Source organism: Aythya fuligula, chromosome 5 (assembly GCF_009819795.1).
Source record: "Aythya fuligula isolate bAytFul2 chromosome 5, bAytFul2.pri, whole genome shotgun sequence".
Lineage (NCBI taxonomy): Eukaryota > Metazoa > Chordata > Aves > Anseriformes > Anatidae > Aythya > Aythya fuligula.
The window spans coordinates 5,623,437-5,645,827 of record NC_045563.1 but is presented as its reverse complement, the minus strand read 5'-3'; the positions used below and the strand labels follow the sequence as shown (position 1 = coordinate 5,645,827).

At 51.6% G+C, this 22,391-nt stretch overlaps 1 protein-coding gene across 5 annotated transcripts in view; it reads right to left on the bottom strand.

Moving 5' to 3' along the window:
- Positions 1 to 3,802: 3,802 nt before the first annotated feature.
- Positions 3,803 to 22,391, bottom strand: part of DAAM1 (dishevelled associated activator of morphogenesis 1) — an 83,026-nt gene continuing 64,437 nt past the window's right edge. For 4 of the 5 annotated variants that reach the window (XM_032188029.1, XM_032188030.1, XM_032188032.1 and 1 more), the window contains exons 17-27: positions 19,870 to 19,899; positions 18,643 to 18,746; positions 14,060 to 14,144; positions 13,188 to 13,294; positions 11,471 to 11,559; positions 11,161 to 11,329; positions 10,469 to 10,576; positions 8,165 to 8,225; positions 7,439 to 7,570; positions 5,246 to 5,416; positions 3,803 to 5,069 (exon numbers count right to left, since the gene is read on the bottom strand). In XM_032188029.1, the coding sequence (XP_032043920.1) occupies positions 4,860 to 5,069; positions 5,246 to 5,416; positions 7,439 to 7,570; positions 8,165 to 8,225; positions 10,469 to 10,576; positions 11,161 to 11,329; positions 11,471 to 11,559; positions 13,188 to 13,294; positions 14,060 to 14,144; positions 18,643 to 18,746; positions 19,870 to 19,899 (1,266 nt within the window). In that variant the 3' untranslated portion in view covers positions 3,803 to 4,859. The remainder of the gene's footprint in view (positions 5,070 to 5,245; positions 5,417 to 7,438; positions 7,571 to 8,164; positions 8,226 to 10,468; positions 10,577 to 11,160; positions 11,330 to 11,470; positions 11,560 to 13,187; positions 13,295 to 14,059; positions 14,145 to 18,642; positions 18,747 to 19,869; positions 19,900 to 22,391) is intronic. The other variant, XM_032188033.1, reaches the window with a different exon arrangement.

Here is a 22,391-nt window from a genome sequence, read left to right as displayed (position 1 = left end):
TGCATTGGTCTGGATGGGGAGTGAGGGATGCTCTGCTCTGCTCAGCCAGAAAGACCCCAGGAGGGGTTGGCTGAAGCTGGAGATTTAGGAAGGGGGGGCTCAAAGGGGAAGGGAACACCTGCATGATGTGTTCTGGGGAGCTGTGTATGACCCTACACTGCCTGTACTCCTGCAGTCCCTTCCTTGCCCTGTGCCACACTGGTGTGGGCATCATGGCCCTGTGCTCGGCTCCACGCTCCAGTTCTCGCTCAGGGATGGGTTTTTGGCTAAGCCCTAGCCCCAGGCTCTTCCCATGTGATCTATAATATCGACAACTGAAGACCAGTCTGTGTTTTTTTTTTCTTTTTCTGCACGGATCCTGGCGCCCATCCTGCCACCCTGCCTGCAGGGGCTGTGCTGGTGCTCGCTGCGCAGGCAGACACCAAGCCCCGGGGCCTTCTTCGGGATGTTTGGGCTGGGTGAAGCAGCACAAAAACACGCCCGCAGGCTTGTGGGGTGGTTGTGAAAGATGAGCTGGAAGCAGCTACAGCTCGGCACGGGAAGGAAATGTGCTCTGAGAGGAGCCATTTGTTTTCTGCTGTTTCTTTCCTTGCTAGCGTGGAGCTCCTCCAGGCTCGGCTGCTTTTGAAATGACAGGCGTTGGCAGAAGCCCCCAAAACAGAGTGAAAGCAAAGAGCTGCAGTCAGGGAGCGCACAGACAGCGCTATAGCACGGCGTGATTTTGGGGATGACATTTTGGGACATGATGCTCCTCTGGGGGAGTCTGGGAGGGGAAGCGTTCAGCATTTCGAGGAACATTCCTGCTTCTCGCAGGGGCCACAGCACATCTTGCTTAAGGCAGCAGGGTGAGAATTTCAGCAACACCCCTGCAAGCTGGGGAGCTGCCTGTGCTATGCAGAACAAAACCCTCGGAGGAATCCTGCAGATTAAAAACCCTCAGGGTCACGGATGTGCACAAAAGCAGTAGGTGGCTTCTTCCAAACACCCTCACCCAGCCGTTCCCTCACAACCTCGTAAGTGTAATTTGCTTACTCGATCTGGCAACTGCTCTCAGCGTCAGGGGAAAAATGCCCGAGTAACCAGGTCACTAATTTCTCCAGCGCAGTCTGATGGGCTGTGCTGGTTTGTGCTTCCCTGACCCGCTGCCGGGCTCAGCCTGGTGCATTTCACACAACATTGGGCAATTCGCTGCCCAGAGGTCACGTCGTGCTCTCAAATCGCCCATCTGAATTGTGAACGCTTTCCAGAAAATGTAACTCAAACAGCATTCATCTCCCCTGCTATTAAACGGGGAAGATTTGCCATAGAAGGCCCATCTCAGCTGATTGCTTCGCTCCGAGCCCTCCAGCCCTGCTGTCCCACGGCCCCGTGCTGTGGTGTACAGGCAGCAATGAGAATATTGGGCCGTGGGTCAGTAAATGAAGTTGGAGAAAAAGGTAATTTAGTGACTGATCATCACAGAGCTCCCCCAGAACCAGGAAAATGAGCTTTAATGCCGAGCTCATGGTACCTGACAACAAAATGCAAGGAGAGCTGGGTTTTAGCAAGGGGAGGCTGCTCAAAACTGGCTCCCAGTGCTGGGTCTGTACTGGGACAAGTCCTGGAGGTAACCATGGTGGAGTTACTCTCACCACTTACCATGGCATTGCTTACCAGTGCCATCCAGATCACCAACAAAGGCGTTTTGAACTGGCTAATCTTGCACATGCAAGCACTTTCACTGCACACACTGCACAAACCAGTGCTCAGGTGGAGGACAAAGCGGCAGCAAAGCCCCACGTTGTGACCTGTGCCTGTTTGACTCAGTGAGTGATGAGGGGTAGAATTAAAATTATCCCTCCTCAGCTGTGTTGGGGGGTATTAAGGTGTAGCATTTTTGACTGTTGCATGGCAGAAAGGTACCAGAGACAGCTTGGGCTGGCTGTAAAACCACGTGGCGTGGCAAGTGCCAGAAGCTGCTGGTCCCCAGGCTCTGCTGGGCTTCCCTGCTCACCTGCACCAGACTTATTCAAGGCTAAAAATATAAAAAAAAAACTCAGAGGTTTGGGGCCAGAGCACTTCTGGTTGAAATGGGGCCATCTCCTTCTCACAGGTTTTTGCAACCCCAAGCACCAGCCTACTCACACCTTTCCTCCAACACCTGTCCCAAACCTCAAATAGCCCCTTTTTTCCCCCAAATATTCCGTTTTTCTCCCATCCCCAGCGACACTGAGGAGAGGCTGCTGTGCTGCTCTGCACAATAACTCGTGGCTCCGTGCTGAACACTCACCGGAATCGCTTTTCTTTATTGCATATTGCCATCTTAGAAAATGTACAGTCTCATGACATTACACAGCATTTCCCGCTAGCTAGCACTAATAACATTCTTGCACCTAACAGACTACCTTGGTCACTACGAAGCTACTAAGCTCCAAGACATATATTTCAGTTTACAAATTATTATGGATTTTTTTTTTCATTTTTGGCATTATTAAAAAAAAAAAAATCATCTTTAAAATACACACCCAAGAGAAAAGAGTGGCTACTTACACCAGCACCAATCTAAAAGTAGTTTTTGACAATGGCACATGGAATTACCTGCACACAGCCTTTGTATTTATATATATATCATCTTTTTCTTCTCTTTTTTTTTTTTTTTTCTTTTTTTTTTTGAAGAAAACAAAGAAATGGCAAACTCAGCCCAACAACGAGGCTGCTGTAAAACAAAACAACAACAAAAACCAGGTCTGGGAGGGCAAGAGGAAATTTGTCAGAAAGGCCCCGGTGGGGCCGCGAGGCAGGAGCAGGGGCCGGGACCCCAGCAGGCGATCGCCCTTCCCCATCTGACCGCCTTGCGAGTTCGACGTGAGAAACCATTCCTTAAACCATCAGAGGCCAGACTTTTTTTTTTTTTTTTTTTAACCTTTTTCATCTTTTTGCTTTGTTTTGTTTTTAAATCCCCCTCCCCCCCAAGTCCATTCCCTCAATTGTATCAGCCCCGTTTTTTTTCAGCCATAAATAAAAAATATAAATAGAGGCACTTTAGTTAAGGAATAGTATTATCATTACCTTTTGTCTTTATTTCCCCCTCCTTCTGAAAGCAAAGTGCTTAACTCCACCTGTGAACATAACCCGCAGGTTGCGCAGCTGCTTGGAAACGAGGTGCTGGACTTTTGCGCTTACCTGCTTGATTTATTACTGCTTTAATGCTACTCAGAAAGTCTTTTTTTTTTTTTTTTCCTTTTCTTTTTTTTTTTTTAAATCTACAGTGCGTCAAAAGTTGCAATGAAGAAAAGAACAAAATGGTAAAACCACAGCTCTTGACAACTCTGTTTAGAGTGATATTTCACAGCTTTCACACAGCACGCAGACCCCGCGGCCTTCAGGTGCTTAGAACCATATTTTTTATACAAATTAGTTTAAACAGCACTTTCGCTATACAGTACATATAGTTCACTGACACCCCATACCCCATCAGCAATACCGATTATCTGACAAAAAAAAAAAAAAAAAAAAAATATTTCAAATAGTGTTAATATCTAGTGCAACAGGGACAAACTCATCTCTCCACAGGAAAAAGAACAAACAAATAAAAAAGGATCACAAAAGTATCGGTGGTATAAAAAGGTTTTGTCTTGTTTCCTCAAAAAACACACCACAAATAAATAAAAGCAAAAAGTAACAGTCCTTTATATACTCAGCATAATTTAAGAATAGAAATGTTAATATGTTAATGGCGTTTACTTTTTATTCTCCAATTTTTAATTTTCTAAACCTTTAAATTATTACTCCCTGAGAGCTTTGAATTCTTTTTATTATTTTCTTTTTTTTTTTTTTTTTTGGACTGACATTTTACAGGTAGTTCTGCTTACAAATTTGCAAGGACATTGAACAGCAAACCAGTCAAAAAAAAATAGGACACCACGAAGAGACACGTTTCTTGGCATCGTTGCTTCTGGTGTCCATCAAAAAAAGAAAAACAAGAACAGAAAAGAAGGCGGGCACAGGTGTGAGCCTGCGAGTTTTGCTCCGGCCCCGTTGTACACCAGCTGACCTTCCGTCCTGACCAACATCTACAGAGGATACAGTTTGTCCCATTGAACAGAAAGCAAGAATAAAAATTACAACACGAAAGTTTAATGCTCCTCATCGCATCTGAGAACCAACCCTTCCCGCCGTCTCGGGCCAGGAAACGTTATAAAAGTATAAATACACCTGGGTGCTGTGTGAGCGATAAGCACACTCGGGGAACCTTTTCCTTTAGCAAGGTAAAAGGAAAAGAAGAGCGTTTCCCAAAAGTGATGGGAAGAACAGCATCACCGTGAGCGCTCGCGGCACCGAGCGTGGGGACCAGCACGTAGTAAGCACAGAAGTGCAAGTTTTGGGAATAACCACGACAACGAAAAAAACTCATCAAGTCCAGTCAACTTAGCTTTCTCCTCTTTTCTGCTGGGTTTGTGTGCAAGGCGTCCCAGCAAATGGCCCCGCTCAGTGCCCGGGCATCGGGGCGGGAGAGCGACGCGGAGCAGCTCTCCATCCCCTTTATGGACCCCCACGAGGAAGGCGGTTGTCTCTGTGCTCAAGTCCTCTCTTTCTCCACGGACGTGACATTGTGCTTGTGCCTTGGGAGAGGCACTCGTCGAAGGGGACAGAGGGGAGGGGACGAGCACCCTCAGGGATGCGCAGCTCCACCTGACCCGACCGTACTCGTGGTACTTACACACACACTCGCCCGCAGGGAGAAAGAGCGTGCCACTGTTTCGCTTGGAATCGCAAGGCAGTATAACAAAAAAAAAACAATAATCCTAGCCACTTCAAAAAAGACTGCTAACCAGGTTTCTAAACTCGTGGTTTTCGTTGTTTTCCGTCCCTTCCGCCGCTCAGAAGTTGAGCTTGGTGACGGGCCGCTCGCGGCCGCTGTCGGCCAGCTGGTTGGCGATGCGCTTGCGGTTGCGCTTCAGCTTGGAGAGGTCCTTGTCGAAGACCTCGCCCGAGCGCAGGGCTGAGACGAGGTCGTCGAACTCACCGCCCTCCTCGCCGCTCTCCTTCGCCTTCCTCGCCTTGCGCTCCCGCTCCCGCTGCTCCTTCAGCTGGTGGGGAGGAAGGACAGCTCGCTGTCACGCACGCACCCGGAACCCCAAACCATGAAATGACAGTGGTTTCCCACCCGTTATTTAACAAGCAAGAGCTGGGTGCTCTAAGCGTGGGGCTGCTGTCCCCACGTGTCCCCCGCCAGGCAGTGCTAGACCCGTGGATGCCTGCTCACCTGCGCCTCCATGCGCGCCCGGCGCTCCTCCTCCTCCTTTCTCCTCCTCATGTTCTCGTTCTCCTGCTTGGCCTCCGTCACGGCTTGAAGGAACTGATCGAAGATGCCGAAGAACTCATCGGGCTGTATTTTGTCTGTGTCTTCTCCAAAGTACTTCACGGCCTTGGAAAACTGGGGAGAGAGCAGACAGGAGGCTGTCAGGCTGAGGGGACACCCACCACGCCGTTGAGACCCCCATGGAAAGCCTTCAACCTGATGGAGCAGAGAGGAACGTGTCCAGTGGTTGGACATAACAAAGGATGGAATTAACAGCAAGACTTTGATTAGTCAATCCTTGGCTTAAGCATGACATGACCCATCTGACATCTTGTTTTCTGTGCATTAGCTGACCTTTAAGTCCCCCGGAGAGGTCCTGCAGCCCCCTCTCCCAAAAAAAACGACCCTTCACACCTCTGGCTCTGCTCAGCCCCCTCGAGCCCCCAGCTCGACTTCATTAACCATGCAGTAGTAAAAGCAAGGAAGCAAAATATTGTGGGACTGAAGACTGAAGACATAAAACTAATAGTAAACACGGCAGGGGAAGGGAAACTCGCACTTTTAAGTTTTCTTTGAAGTATTTTTGGGGTATTATTTATCATTGCCACATGCTCTGCTATTGAAACCAAATGTGTTGGTGAAACTGTGTCTGAGGCTCAGACACAGCACTGGGCAGGCAAATGGGAAGTTTTCCAGCCTTTCGTGCTGTTTGCACACCATTAGTGTAAGCGAGTCAAATAAGGTTGTAGCAAAGGTCAGGACAGGAGATCCACGCTCTGCTGATGGGTCCCAGTCCCCAAGGAGCCCACAACTCATCCTTGTGGGCTGAAATCCTTTGTTCTCACTTCCAGTTTGAAGGAGACTCTGTGCACAGAAAGTTCATTAATATGGGCATGGCGCGGTCTGGAGATAAGCAAGCTTTAAAGAAAAGGAAAACAAAATCAAAGCACAAACAGATTTCTAAGTTGCTTTAATTTTGCTCTGCGGACTAAGCCTGCCTGGATAATTAAGTTTTATTTTCAGGGGTGTCTCAGGCTCTTCAAAAGACATTTAGGGCATTTTCATTTCTTTGTTTATTTATGAGACTTAGCACTTCAGGATGCAAGGGGGGATCTGAAAGGTGCCCTGTATCAATCAAAACCATCAAGTTTATTCCTGTTGATTTTCATTAAAATACTGATGTTATCTGCCATTTCTCAGGAGATTCTGGTGGGGGAAAAGGCTGAAAATGTTATCCTCAAGGGATATAAAATTTATAAGATTATTAAGTTTCTTCTTTCCTAAGAAAAAAATGATAAAACGATTTAAACATGTGTTTCAAAAATGAAGAGCTGGTGCATTTTCCACAGCCCGTCCCATCTGACGACCACGGGAACAGCCATGCACTTGCTTCAAAGTAGGCTTTGATGGGTTATGGGGGCCACGACCAGACCTTCTCCTCCAGATTCAGCCAATGTAGGATGACACAGCTTGCAGACACTTGTCACCATCTCCTAACTCACTGCAGGCAAGATCTGCCTGGCTGCCACCACCAATTCTGAAGGGTGGCCTCACCTCAGGGTGTAGGCACGGCCTCAGGAGGGCAGTGGTCACTCACAGTGCCAAGCATGGGTGGTCTGGAGGACAGCATCAGGTCAGCACTGGTGCAACCAGGGAGAAGGAGGTGGTGGCACTTGATAACTTGATAAATTCTGTCTTTGGAGAGGTAGCTCATAAAGTGGGATAAGGATGGGACCTCTCTGTGTTGGGTTCTCCCTGCCAGTTCAGTTAAGATGAAAGCCAAAGCAGGGAGGAGGTACTGGAAGCCAGTTCTGGGAAGGTACAGAAACCAACTGCATGCCCCTTTGCTGAAAGAGGGGAAGCAAAGCGTGCCTGGGAATCACAGATGTCAGCTGATGGCTACCAATTTGCTTGGATTTTAGCCAGCCTGCTGGGAAGAGAGGATGATGTAGTGAGAAGTCACCGCATGTGGCCCTTGGTGGCTGCAAAGTGCTCACCAAGGCACTGCTCTGGGGAAGCTGAACCTTTGAAGCAGCATCTCTACTAAGCAGGCCTGGAGCTGGCCTCAATTCATGTCGCTGAGCTCCTCAGACACAGTGGAAGGGCAGGGCTGTCCCTCCCCTGCTATCCAGATCTCAGGGAGTTTGGTGCCCTTACCAGCTCTTTTGCTTCTGCCAGAAGATCTTCAACATCCGAGAAGCTGAAGCTGGCTAACGTGATGAACTGGCTGACGACAGACACAAATTTGTCTCCCGTTTGCTGAACTTGAGACTTCTGAAAGTCCAGCTCCTTTGGGGAAAAAAATAAACAAATCTGGTCAGGCCCTGGCCGATGGGGGACACAAACACCACCGGCCTCCATCAGTGCTGTTGTGTGTATGCCCACAACAGTGCCAATGGTGCCCCCGCACTGCTGCTGCCTCCTGCCACGCGTGAAAACCTCAGATTACCCCATTTTACAGTATCATGGCTGCTCTATGTTTTTGAGGCCAAATCCTGCAGGAGAGATGCTGGGAGCAGCGTTATCACCCAGACAGCGAGTCCTTCAGGATACCTCCACTGCTTCTTCACCTCTCCAGGTCAGCTGCCCAGCCCCAGCCCCTGTCCTCCGAGGTTTTCCAGCCAAGAAGTCCCCACAGCACATCGCAGGTCCTGCTCCATGCACGCTGTCATTCGATTTACTTAGCCTCCCCTGGTGCATCAGACACAAACCATGCACATGCCCAGCCGGCCCTGGGAGGACAGGCACACGTGCAGGGCAGGAAGGGAGGACCAGATCTCTAGGAAATGTGATAAAAGCAGCTTTGCTGGGAGCCCCCCCCGCGGAGGGATGCCGTGGTGCTCAGAGCCAGGCTGGACTGCATTTGATTTAAATAATACTTACAGCCTCCACCGCTCTCAGGCCGCTCCTCAGCGTGTTTATTTCTTTCTCCAGCTCAGTCATGCTGTTGGAAACGGCAGGACGTCAATTTTCAGCCTTCCCCAGCACATTCTACAGCTCTCCCACCACCACGACCGTGCTTTTCCACGGCAAAGACCCCGGTGCTGCAGACGTTGCCTCCTGTTTGCAGGCTGGCGTGTCTCGAGCAGCAAATCATCCTGACAGCCTCGCAGCGAGGGCAGCTGCCTATCTGAAAGTGGCTGCAGCTGCTTGCTTTAAAGCGAAGCACTTTTCTGGGCTTTTAATCAAAGGGGCTGTGCTAAAACACCCCGAGCAGACGCTGATGGTGTAGCGGAGCAGGCGGCAGTGAGATGGAGGAAGGGGTGCTCCTCAATCCTGCCCCTGCAAGGTGCTGCCTTAAAAAGGCAGCTCTGTGGGGCTCAGCCCCAGGAGCTGGGAACAGGAAGGCTCAGCAAGCTCACCAGGCACAAGGAGGGCTCAGGAAAGCTCTCAGTGCCAGCAGAAGGTAATTGTGAGCGATTTTTGAGGGAACCACGATTAGGCGAGTACCCCCCAAAGCATCCTTCCTACCCGACGGCCTGCAGCAGCAGTCCTTAACAGCAAGGCAATAAAGGGAGACAACCCAAATAGAGAGAAATAAAAATAAATCGTGTCTGGCGCTCAGGCTGTTTACACAAGGCTCAAGCCCCCAGCGAGCTCTGAGCTCGAGTGCTTACGGGTTTCCACCACCACGTCTGAGCGGCAGCTTTCTCACAAAGACTCGATGACCACAGGCTTGACGTCTTTCCAGGGGTGTCTATCCTAGGGCTGGGGTCCCTGGAAATGCTGACGCAAGGTCACGGGGCAAGTGTTCCTGGCAGGTCTAGTCTGGGAAAATGAAGTTTTGGGAGCCCTGTGCTCCAGCAGTTCATTAGCAGCGCTGGGATCCACAGAGGCGGCAATTCTGCTTAACAGCTGCAGGGCTGGGGGGAGTTTAGGGTTTTCCAGAGGGCTCGAAACTTTTTGGTTTTGCTCTAGATTGGACCAAACCCAAATCTTACATATGGTGTCCGGTTTAGAGCAGAACCGATAAAGTTCAGGGAAAAAAAAAAAAAACGAAAAAAAAAAAAAACCTCTTTCTGCAGACGTTTTCTTTCCCATGCCTGTATCTGTACAGCAGCTGCAGGGGCACGAGCACGAGGAGGAAGGCGCCTGCCGCAGCCGGGGAGCGCACCCCGGGGCCACCTTCCCACCCAGCCTCAGCTGATGCCTGCAACCAGCAGCCACCCATTCCTTGGGCAAATATTTCGTCTAACCCTTACAGCTGGAAATTACAGTGTTTTAGATACAAAATTATTGTGTTTTAGACACAGGGATGCTCGCCTCCCCAAATGTTTTTCACATCACAGATGTGCAGCGAGCAAGCCACCCTTTGCTACAGGAGCACTTTGAATATTAAAAAGACCTGCAAGCCACCTAAAACTCCTGGCATGTTTGCTGTCACCTCTAAAAAGGTGCCGTTTAAGGCCTTTTTCATGTCCGTGGATTATAAAGGCGAATGCTCCCAGCCGCACGCATGCTGCCTGCAGAAATGTAAGATCTCTGACTCCCCGTCACGGGCTCAGATCCCCGGGGGCAGCACAGCACATCCCCTCCTGCTGAATTTTAAAGCTGAAATAGAGCCCCCATTGATTTCGGAGGGACTTAAGCACATACTTGAGGGCTTTGCAAAGCACCAGCAGATTCCTCGTGCACTTAACCCCAAGCACGTGTTTAAGGGCCGTGCTGGATGGGGGCCTCTCCAGACGGCAGCAGCCTGCTCTGAACAGGTCACAGAGAGGCATGCGGGGTCTGTAAGCATGTTGTGGACACCAGGAGCTCCACGTTGGTGGCAAAAGAAGGGCCAGGCAGGACCCCTCCCAGCAGTGCCCCACACAGCAAAGCCCCCCCCAGCGCACGCAGATACGCAGCAGCCCTTTATCTGCAGCCACACCACAACCGCTTCCTACCAGATTACTTGACGTGCCATTAGAAATTAATTAAATGCTTCTGCGGTGAGATAACAGCAGGAAACGGCTGCTGCGAGCAGCTCTCCTCCCTCCGCAGGCTGCCTGCCCTTTAGCTGCGAGGGCTGGGATTTAAAGCCATGAGGTGATGCTTGCTGCAGCACCAACTTTGTGCCACTGCCTCCACGGGTGCTGCAGGTGAGTGCAGGGGTACGGGGGTGCGATGCAGAGAGGCAGGAGGCTGAAGCAGGAGGAGATGCACCCATCCCGGACCAGCGCTGCCCCCCAAATCCCTGCTTACTTGACTTTGGCTGCCTGTGGGATGTCTCGCAGCTCCTCGTGCAGGCGGAGGACTTTGGGATACTTCTTCTCGACGATAGTGATGAGATAGTGCAGAAGAGTGATGTTCCTAGGACAGGGGAGCAGCGAGGTTAGCGTGGTGCTGGTTAAATCAGCAGGGGCCCAGGGGAGGTGCCCTGAACATCAGCATCCCCTTCCTCCATCCTTTCTGTTGATTTGTAAGGCCGGGCAGGTTTAAGACCTGACCCAGCTCCCCTCATTCCATGCACAGAGCTCAGCGGGGTGGACACTGCAGTGGCTGTGGCAGCTTGGGGTGGCTGCAGAGAGATGAGCCCCGGGACCCTTCCTCTGGCCACTGAGCCACGGCACAGCAGCTCCTGGCTTCTCCAAGGGGAAAAAACACTGGGAGGAAGATCTTCCCCTCCACCCTCGACCGCCCTTGAGCAGCTCAGAAAGGAAAGCCCCCATCCAACCCCATAAGGACCTCAGCTCAGTTCCTTCCAAACCTTTCACGCTCCAAACCCAATGGTTGTGCCATCGGACGTGCTGGCTGGGCAGCAGGAGGGAAGGGATTCCTCTCACCCCCCTGAGTCCCCAGGGCAGTGCTGACAACCCTCTGCATTCCCCCAGCAAGGCTGGAGCCTGCAGAAGCTACCGAGGAGGAGGAGGAGGAGGAGGGCAGGGGCTGCTCACTTGTCAATGCTGGACTTGGTGTCCGCGATCTTGTTGAGGCTGGAGATTTTAAACCCGAAAGCGTTTCCCCTCTGCCCTTTGTTCATGTAGTTCCCGAAGGCCAGGACCACCTCCAGAAGCTGCTGGAGGCTGCTGCTCTGCAGCACTGCCTTGGAGCCAGCGCGGATGGCTGCAGGGAGAAAGGTGAGGGACGTCACCTGCCACGTGCCGGGAGCCCTGGTGGCCAAAGAGAGGCCACCAGCTCCCTCCCTCCCTCCCGCTGCATCCCTGACATCTCCACGGGGAGCAGCCAGCAGGCTGGGTGACTTGCCTTCCACCTTGGGCTTGACTTCTGCAACTCTCTCCGCAAACTTCTTCTTGAAGTAGAGGGACTGCAGCCTTTGCTGGTAATGGTTTATCCTGCCAGGGGAAAACAGAGGTGCGGGCTGAGCTTTGCGTGCTCCAGGTGGAGCTCTGCTGCTCAGCTCTTCACAGATGGACTTAGAAAGCATTCCTGAGCCACAGTGATTGAAAAATAATGACCATGTTTCTCCCTGAAACTATGCTCGGATGGGAAAAAAAATGACAATTGAAGCTGCACCCGTCACAGGGCGGATCCTGGTGGCTTCTTGAGCATCATGACTAAGTTACTCTGAACTCTGCAGGTTCAACAAGAGCATTTTTACACCCTGTTGGTATGAACAAACAGTTCATTCATGACCACTCCTGAGCAGAGGTTGATGACATCCAGGCTCCCAATGGCTCTGCAGTGAGGTGGGGCTGGAGGAACCAACGCATCCCAACCCAGCCCATTCCTGAGCAAGTTTGGGATGGCTCTGCTCACGTCAGTTGTATTTAGGCTAAACAAGATCTCACTTGCAAGCAAATGGCAGCCTGATTTGTGTTATTTGGACCAGGATCCATGGGAGAAGTGCTCACAGACAAGGTCACAGACCAGGCTGACGTTGTACTAATTAGTGGTGACAAAGCCATCACACTCAGTTACAGACCACAGGGCAAATTAAACAGCTATGCCTGAAATATATTCGCATCAGCACGCTGAGCTTTCCAGAAGATGACGGCACAGGAGCAACATTTGGGCAAGAAACTGTGAAGATGGAAGGTGACCTGCAATGGGAAAGCTCATTCTGAGCATCTTCCAGCCCCAAGGGGCCTGAACTTCACAGCTCTGCCCTGCCTGCCTTTGACACTCAGCAACCACACGGTGCATCGCCGTGGGATTCACTGGCACGTTTCTCAGGGAGAAGAGGAGAGCTTCTATTTTTGATCTCCTGGAGTGATTTTGGATTGGAGAACTCTCTGACTTTTCAAACGAGTGACTTGCTCCAAGTTCAGCTAAGAAACTCCTTGGAGAAAATTTCAAACAGCTTCATGCTCAGCTGGATTTCGATAAGGAGCTTCAAGATTTTAAACCAGCACCCCTGGAGGATGTGCATGCAAAAGATAAGGTTATTCATTTCTCAAGACCTCTAAGTCTTCAGTGACTGCTGCCAGGATCAGGAAGAACTGACATTTGCTCTCTGCCTCATATATTCTTGTGAGCCCCAGGGACGAGTCATTTCTGGAAATGAGGAGAGACTTACCTACACAGCAGGGCAAAATTTACATACATCGGTCTTGGGTATTTGTTAGGATATTGGTGTGGAGGGGAAAGGAGCATCGCAGTGGCACTGTTATCATTCAAGCAGCACTTCCCACCTGGACCACGACACGGATGATGCACTGCTTGGCAGAGCTGGGCCAGACTGAGCTTTTCTTCCCCAGGTGAGAGGGGAAGTGTGTCAGGAGATGCCCTGGGATCACACCACCTCCCGAGAGCACCCACCTCCCATCCCTCACCCTGCTCCACCCAGCTGCTGCTCATCTGGGATGCACAACCCTGATTTGGGGAGCACAGCATCACGAGAGATCCTAATGCACCTCACTGGTCCTCCCATCCGTCTGGCTCACACATTTTGTGATGTGAAAAGCAGCAAGCAGAGTGTATTTCCCAGCCAGGCCCCATGAAACCCCAGGGGCCACCCCACCTGCTCATTTCGAAGAGGAACCGGTCAGCCTTGGCCATGCGGTCCAGCTCGTGCTTGTGCTCCTCCAGCAGGTCAATGTCACCCTTCTCTGGAACAAACTTCAGGAGCTAAACAAGGGAAAGCACATTTGTAGATAAGAGCTCCACGCACAGTTCTGCAGTTTTTCATGCAAGATGGTGATTTACTTGAATTTCTATTTCTCAATATGCACAAAGTGGCCCCAATGCACATATGAAATGTGTTTCTGCTGTCCCTTTGCTCTTCCTCCCTCTGTCCCATCACATTGGTGTCTCTTGCTTCTGCCCTGGCACTACTCTGGCTTTACAACAGCTGTACTAGGTCTATACCAAGGTTTCCATATTAACCCTGACACTTGAGGTTACAAGGGATTGCTGCAACTCCACGTGTTGCAGATGGAAATTTTGTGCAAGGAATCCTTTCATGCTTCTGCTGAAGGTGCTATTGCCAGCCCAGTTTTAAGGACAGGTGAATAAAACGCTACTAAAGGGACTTGGAGGGGTGAAAAATCAGATTCCCTTTTTGAGGACTGAAAAAGTTTTCAAAAGTAACTCCCACCGGGCACAAACTTCAAGCTTCAGCCACCAAATGGCTTTGCTTTCAGGTCCCAGGACAGATCCAGCTACTGGCATGGGATGCAGAGGCCATCCTGCTCCTAGACTCAATGCTACAACCTAGCTGCTTTCCTGCTTCTCCAGCCAGCCCCTTGAGTGGTTTTCAACATGTTGTTGGCAAATAACTCAGGGCACGATGCATGTCTCAGAGCCACAGTTTGATCCCAGGCACCACGTACAGTCTGCTTGCATTGGCAAGGCACACTGCCAACAGGGAGGAGCACGGGATGCGCTGCCCACCTGCTCCAACATGTCTTTCGGGAGGTCCTCCTGCTCGTCCATTGTCAGAATGGCTCGTTTGATCTCCTCATTCGAGAGTTTCAGCCTGGGAGGAGGAGAGGGAAAGAGAGTTAACTGCAGCCGTGCAATCGGAAGGCTTGAGGAGCGTGTCCTCAGCCACCCACCAACACGGCCAGGAGACAGGGACAGCTGAGCTAATGGTCAGTCACATATAATGAGCGGGGTCACATAGAGCAGCACATGGTTTGAAGCACATGGTTTGAAGCAGCATGTGGTTTGAAGCACATGGCATGAAGCAGCACATGTGAGACATGGAGTGGAACAGCACCACCCCTGATATTTCACAATATTTTATATAAATAATACATTATATGTGTATTTTAAAAAGCATGCATGTGTAGCTCTGGCCCGTGGCAGTGCTGCTCTTGCAGTGCCAGCATCCCCGCTGGCGTTGGGGACAGCAGGGGTGGCACTGCCCGTCACCAGCACGGCACAGCTGGGCACCGGGGCGCAGCTCAGTGCTGCTTCTGCACCCACTTCCACAACCCTTAAGGAAAATTTGGCCAAATTCTGCTGCCCTTCTTGGCTTTCTGTGCTGTCTCCCCTACACCTCCTAACTGCTTTCGGATGGAAACTTCCTCTAGAAGAACCAAAAAGAAACCCAGAAGTTGGGCAAGCGGATGCTCAGCAGCCTGCAGCGAGCGGAGGCAAGAGATAGATAGAAAGATGCCCTTATCTCCTCCTGGGCCAAGCAGCCATTAATTACAGTTTAATTGGTCCACAGCACTCCCCGTAACCACTCCCTGCAGGGACTAGGATTGCAAAACCACAAATATTTTCCTTCATGTTTTTGTACTGCGGTCAATCAAATAACCTCGGTGTGACAGAGGAGAGCCTCTCCTTACCCCTGCCCTTCCCGGCGGCTCTCGGCCAAGCATCCCCATCACAGACCTGGCTGTTTTCTTTGTCCAAGCCCTTGGCTGTTTTTATTTCATTTTAGAGCACTGCTGCAGCTTCTAACAACTCTGTTTGTGCTCACACAGGTCAGACAAAGCGCTGCTTTCTGCAGCCGGGTGGGTGTCCATGAGCAAGAGGAACTGGGCTGAGCGCTACGAGCACCGGTCAGTAAGCTCGGATGGTTTCGGGTGCTGGTCTTACACCCAGCCCCAGAGCCGAGCAGAGATACAGGAGTAGTGTTGTATGCAAGACGTCAGAAAAGGGTCTTGCACAGAAATTCAGAGAGCCAACATTTGAAAACTGAGCTGCAGAAGCCACCAGATCTGGGTATCGCTGAGTGCAGTGTGGCAGAGAGGGCTTTAATGAAACCCATCGCCCTGGTTTTGGTGACCAGCACTGCCAAAGTATGCTGAAATACTGATGTGGCTCGAAGGAGTGAGCTGAAACTAGAAACACAGCCTGTGGTGGGATGTGAGACCTCATGGACTGGCCTGTTCAGTGGACCAGAAAGAAGATCTCGAAGAGCAAGAAAGATCTCGATCAGTCCAGGTAATCAGAAGAGGAGGGAAATTTTCATCCTGGCATCTGCTCCAGAAGCAGAGCAAGACCTCAGCACCACCTAAAGCAGGAAGGGTGCTGGACCCTCTTGTGTCCTGGAGATGCCCTCCTCATCCCGTATGATGGCGATGGCCAGGATGGACCCAACCTGACATTGGGTATGAAGTCTGCACCCAAGCAGAGGTGCTAAGGCACCAAGTGTCAGTCCTCACCCAGTGAAAACCTGATGCTTGCTGGTTTATTGATAAAATAAATAATATTAATATCAATATTAATATTAATATTTTGGAGGTCCTGGGGAGAAGAAATGCTCCCACGAGAAGGCGGCTGGTGGGCAGTTACCTCTTCCCAACACACAAATGCACCTGAAGCTCCCCTGTGACTGTCTCCGGGTGGGTGGTGAGGGGCGAGGGTGACTTCTGTAAGCCCTGCTCATTGAAAGCAAAGTCAATAATAAAATATACAAAAAAAAAAGGCTAAAAAAAGTTTTCTCAGAAATCACCAAAACACCACGCCAAGAACAAGAGGCTGCTTTGGGATCGGCAGAGAGCAATTGCGGGGCGCCAGAAGCAAACAGCTTCTCAGACAATGTGATGGGAAAAGGGCCAGTGAAAGCTAGAAGCTTATCTATAACCACAATAATTATCATTGTTGGCAGCAGCTGTCGAACGCGAGCCGTCTGAGAGGAACGGGGTCACAGTGCTTGCTGTCACGGGGATTTAAGCCCAGCGGCTCGGTGATGCGAAGTGACAGCCCGGCAAGCGCGGGGCTCGCTTGCGTGGCTTTTGTAGAGCCCGGCGAAGGATGTGAGAAGTGTGAAAGGGGAAAAACAAATTCCGCCGGGAAGGGGACGCGCCCTCTTGAAAAGCCACATTCAGCTGAGAAAAATGCTCGCCACTGCCTCGCCGGAGAGGGGAATGAAACGAGCCATTCAGCGCCAGCACGCTCAGAAGGGGACGGAGCACGGTCCCGATTTGCATCGCGCAGAAGGCAGCGAGCTAAAAATACTCAGACGTACACCCGCAGCGACGGCAAGCACGGGGTGGTTTCATTCAGCAAGACCCAACTCTGCACTGACAGTGGCATGGCCGAAGTGCTCTTAAACAAACAGAAAAAAAAAAAAAAAGAAATCAAATGTTAAAAATATTCTTCTGCTGCATTACAAGCTGAAGGAAAATCCAGTGATCTCACTGTGCAGTAATTTCTCCCAAAGCGAGGCAAGCAGGCAAAAAAATAAATCTACAGAGAGAGATAAAGTATCTCGCTGGCCGTAATCTTTCCACGCTGCAAGCCAGACAATGGCTGTGCTGCTTACAAATGTCTGGGCTAAGCACGGGGCCAGGCGGGCAGGTCTTTCAGATGTCAAAGTCTGCTCGGCCCTGCTTCGCCCAGCCCCCTGCAGCACGGGGAGCAGGATGCTGCGGCTCTGCCCAACTCAGAGATGGGCAAAAGGTTGGCTGGAGAAGTCTGCTGGAGAAGAGTTTGCTGGAGAAGAGTTTGCTGGAGAAGAGTTTGCTGGAGAAGCAGGGGCTGAGCGGAGCCTGCAGAGGTCCCCGGGTGCAGGCAGGATGCTGGGCAGGGAGCTTCATCCTTTCCTTTTTTGTCGAGAGAAAATCGCCCATTTTGGGGAGAGAAATCTGCTTGTGGTCGCTTGCAGAGATGGGAAAGCTCTGCAAATGCTGGATAAATACACAACGAGCAAGTCCCCAGCAGTGCCAGGTTCAGCAGAAGCTCCTGCAGCAAGGGATGAACCCCGAGGCACCTCCAATGCCGGGGTCGGTGTCTCCTCTGGGGCAGGTGATGGCCATGGAAACCACAAAGAGAGCAGCTCGGGATCTGCTGAGAGTCAGGGCTCACTCCCTGTTGGCTTTTTATATATTTATTTGGCTGATTATACTGGTGCTTAGGAAATGGTGATGCTGGGCAAAACCACGCAGCCCCACTCGCTGCTCCTAGGGAAGGACCCAAAGGGCAGGGGGGCAGGCACTGGCCTCTCTATTTTCCCATCCCTGTTGGATTAATTACTGGTGACTCGTTACCAGCCACTGCTGGGAGAGAAGGACTGGCTGGTGAGATGAAATGAAGACCTTTATTCAGCGAGGCACCTCAGATACCTTTAAATTAAGCACTCGAGTGGCTCTCCTTCACACCGAAGGGGCTGTTTGTGCCCTTAACCTTCAGCTGCATGCCCAAGCATCCTGCTGAGTTACACCCAGTGCTGCTCTAATTGTGCTCAGCGCAGGGGAGCAACCCAGGCAGTGCCCCAGCCCAGCTGCTGTGCTCTCCAGCAGCTTGCCGACATAAATTCCCTCATTCACAGGCTGCTTTAAACTCCTCTTTCACTGTAACCCTTCTCATTTTGACTACTGCATTTGAGGAAGTGATAAAATCCCTAGGAGCAACCCAGAGCAGAAAGCAGGCACCGTTCCCCACCCAGAGGTGCCGTTTGCAGGCACCTGCCTGCAGCCTGCCAGGGATGAAAGCCCCGTGGGCTGACCCTCTGTCCAGATACCACAGAATTTGGGAAACCCACCCTGCCCACCACACTGCTGGGGGCTGGCTGGTCCTGGGTGCCACAGAAGCAGAGCAGCTGCTTGGTGCCCCAGAGCGACCACTTAGAATGGAGCTGGGTTTTACTGCTGCTGGATCATTTTTTTTCTGGGTGAGCCAGAAAAAAAGCTGCATTTTCTGCTGGTTTTGTCCTTTTTTTTTTTTTTTTTTTTTTTTTTCCATGTACCTATGCTGCTGGTTCATACTTCCACACCACCACAGCCTGGTTTATTTTACCTGGTGAAAAAACGCCCTTCCTATGAGATTTGGGGCTTGGATTAAATTGTTGCCCAGCCTGGAGAGGGCCATACCAGAGGCTGTCATCCTGGCAGCTGCTAAGAGGGGACACCTCTGTCCCACAGCCATGTGGCACCCACACAGGACATCCAAATTACGCTGCCAGCTGTGGCAGGGAAGCTGCTTGCAGTCCCCAAACACTGCACACAGGCAGCGTTTTCCCCAGCATACAGAGACAGTATTTAGCAGCCACCAAAGCTCAACCAAAGCCTCAGCCCTACCTGGAGAGGAGGATGTTGCAGTTCTGAGCTCTCCGGCCGTCTATGACCGAGAGCTCCTTGACTTTGTGTCGGGAGCTCAACGTGTCGTCGATAGCATCTTCCTTCTACAAAAAAAAAAGGGGGAGAAAAAAAAAAAAGCATGGAGAAAAACCCCGGAGAAGACATTTAGTACTCTCAGCACATACCAACGCGATACACAGCGGGCCCCCATTAATCAGGAGTGTCACCACGGGTTACGGGTAAAACCCACGGCCTGTAACTGAAATACAGTGAGCTGCTTCAGAAACCAGAACTGGCTTTGAAGCCACTGGTTAGAAATGTAAATATTTTCTCAGACAGGGAAGATTTAAGAATCTGCAAACACACAGGCGCTGGTGAATAAATAAAGCGGGGCTTTCTTAGCGTACATATTTGTGATACTTCATTAAACCCTCGCATGAAATGTTTCATTCCGGGCGGCTGCACACACTCGGTCCCGCTCCTGCTCCTGCACCCCAAACATCTGCAGTCGCCCTTCACGCTCCAGTCCGCAGTAAAGAGTTTTCCAATAAAAACAACCAGCCTCACAAATGCAGCTCGCTGCATTCGCTTCTCTTTCAGGGAATTGCTTCCAAAACAAGGGATCTGAAAGCACAAATCCTTGTGGCACCTAAATCTCCTAGGCAGCTCGGAAACGTTATTGTGTTCAAATGAATAACAACGTGCAAAGGTGCGGCTGCACATGGACGGGTAGATCCAGGTAACAGTGATCTTGCAGGGCTGCCCAAGGAGTTCAGGTTGACTCTGGTTTTAATTTACCATACTGCATGCTGTAGTGAGGTTAATAAATTAAAACCTGGCTATTCAATCCTCCTGTCAGGAACATAACCCAGAGCTGCGAGGTCCCACGTGCTGCAGATGAGCACTGAATGTTTCCGAGCTCAGGAGACGTGGTGCACAACCACCCTACAGGTTTAGGGTGGGCAAAGAAGTTTCCATTCTTCACTTCTTTTCTTGCATTGACCAAAAAAAAACACCTATGAGAAGTGGCAAACTGATGGAATGGGTGGCACAGGGCTCCGCTGAGCCCCTCCCACAGGTGTGAGTTTATTTTTCTCAATCTTTTGTCCCTCCAGGCAGGGATTCCCAGCGATGCTCAGCAGCTGGAGCTCCCCTGAGTCAAAATCCACCCCACGGCACGCGTCCCCGCGTCCCCGGCCGCTCCAAGACCTGCGGATGCTCACTTACCTGCCGGGAGTTACTGCTCACAAAGAAGTCCTACAGCCATAGCAGAAGCATGGAAAAAGGCAGTAAAAACACATGCGGTTGAGTGACCTCCGCAGAACCAAAAGGAATCAAAGCACAGTTAAAGGGAGAGGGGGACACGCAGCGGGGTCAGCAGCAAGGGGGAACGCGCTGGGGTCTGCCAGAGCCCAAAAACGGGGGATGCAGGTGGGGATGAAGAGAGGAGGAAAAGGAGGAGGAGGAGGTGCGGGACGGGAGGAAGGGGGATGCTTCACGGCTGGGTCACGCCAAGGTGCTTCTGAGCTTTGGGGACGCAGGGGAGCTCCGCCAAGCCCTGCCAGGGCTGGCCCCAAGCAGCGCCGCTCGGCCCGCCGTGCCGGGGGAGGAAATTGCAGGGTTTTTGCGAGTCTGAGAGGACGAAACATCACCGCCAGTGCCAGGAAAAACAGGGCTTTCAAGTGGAAATAACGAGATTCTCATCCCGGAGCAAATCTCGCCGCAGCAAAACTTTACCCTTTGCCATGGCAACGCATTTTCCCCTTCGCTTTTCTCCTCCTCACAGGGAAAATAACCCTTCTGCGGGGCTCGGCAGCCTGGCCAAACGCTACCCCGGTGCCCAGCCTGAACTTAGCTCGTCCTGAGACCCCGTTTGCCTGCCGGGCTCCCCCCACCCCGCAGCCCTGGCCGGCAGACTGGAAGCACGTGCAGCAAAGCCGGTACCGTGAGACCACACACACACAAGAGAGTTTTCCCTCCCCGTTTGCTGGGCTGCGCCTTTTGCTGGTGGTTTTTTGGCTTGGCTCAAGGTCCGGCCGATTGGTGATGGGAAGGGAGATAGCAAAGGTGCGTGAATTGTTTGTTGCTGTTGTGTTTTTTTCAAAATTAAATCATAAAAAATGAAGGCACGCAGAGGTCTTCTGGAGGTAGGTGGACTCCAAACCCAGGTCATTTACAGCAGCGTTCCCTTCCAGCCCCTCTGCTCGGAGGGGACAGCCCGCCCACACGCCTGCTTCGAGTTTAGTCTTCTCCAAACATCACCACTGCCTTCTGCAAGGGAACCTTGTTTACGCAGGTTTTCCCCTGAGCGGCTGCCAGAGCTTTATCAGCCCAGGAACCGTGCGTGGGTTTGGGAGGGAGGATGGGAAGCGGCTCTGTAGGACATCACGAAACGTCCCGGGCTCGACTTGCAGGGGGCTGAGCCCGAGCCCCCCAGCGCCCTCCGTCCCCGTGGCTTTTTGTGTGCGAATGGCTCCCAGCAGAGGTGCAGGACGAACAAGGTGTGAAGCTTCCCTGGAGAGCAAAAATGCTGCGGCCGAGAACAAAAGCAGAACGAAACGTGCCGGGAGACAACGAAACATCAGCCAAGGAAACAAGGAACCAACCCGATCCCGAGCGTCCCGGGACAGCGGAGGTGCCAGGGCTTCCTTCAGCAGCGGCTTTGCAAGGAAAGGGGGGCCGACAGACCCTAAATAAAGACACCCAAGCTGCTATTGCCGTACTTCAGAGAGACCAGAGAAATGCAGCCCTACAATTCAGCTGGACACAAGGGCAAAATTGGACTCCACGGGCCGGTTGAGGTGGTAAAGGAGCGGTGCTTGATAAAGCAACCTCTTCCAAGCCATCCCCATGCTTGTACCTGCCCCGTGGTGCTGGAGAGCAGGAGGATGGGGAGGTCCTTCTGCCCTCGGCCTTCTCCAGGAGAGCTCCCAAGGCACAGAAAGGCTCATTATAAAAAAAAAAAAACACCTCCCTCTGCCTCAACAAGCCTCGTCCCTGCCTTTCTCTTGCACAAGCCACAATCCAGTCTCTGCTGAGGGATGGCAGTGAAAGGAGGAGTCATTTTGTATTTTTCCATTTGCCCTGGCTCTTTTACCACACTCGCTGTACCTGCTGTGCCCCAGGACTGCCCCAGCCACGCTGCTGCCACTCCCCAGCAACACCCCCAGCCTCAGCTCTCAAAACACCTCCAACAGAGGTGCAGACCCCTGCTCAAGGATCTGATCTCCTGGTAGGTTTGGGAAGCAACCAGCACAGGGCAGGGATGCTCTAAGGGGTGAATCCAAGGCGCTCCTGTCCTCTCCGTGGGGCAGGGCCCTTTCCCGAGAGCTGCAGAGTTCCCCCCATAGCCTGTGTTAACCTCCCAGCCTGGGACGTGGGAAAAGCATTCGAGGAGATGCTTGGAACTGAGAATGTAATCAAGTCTGTGCTCAAACGGGGATTTCCAGGTGCTGTGGCAGTACACACAGCCAAGTCCCATCCGCACCAGAGCCACCACAGATACTCCAAGGGGGTCTGAGATGTCCCTGCCCCACGCACACCTCCGCAAGCTGCCCCCAGTGCACTGGAGCATTGGCAATGCCACTCCTCAACAGCAAAAAAAAGGGCAAACAGTGATGCCCCAAGCCCTACGGACATCTCAAGGGAAGTGAGAAGTGGTCATTGAGTAAGTGACTTTCAGTAAAGGGTTCAAGACAGGGAGAGAGGAGGAGAAATCCCTGCTCGAGCTTGAAAATGCTGCACGTTGT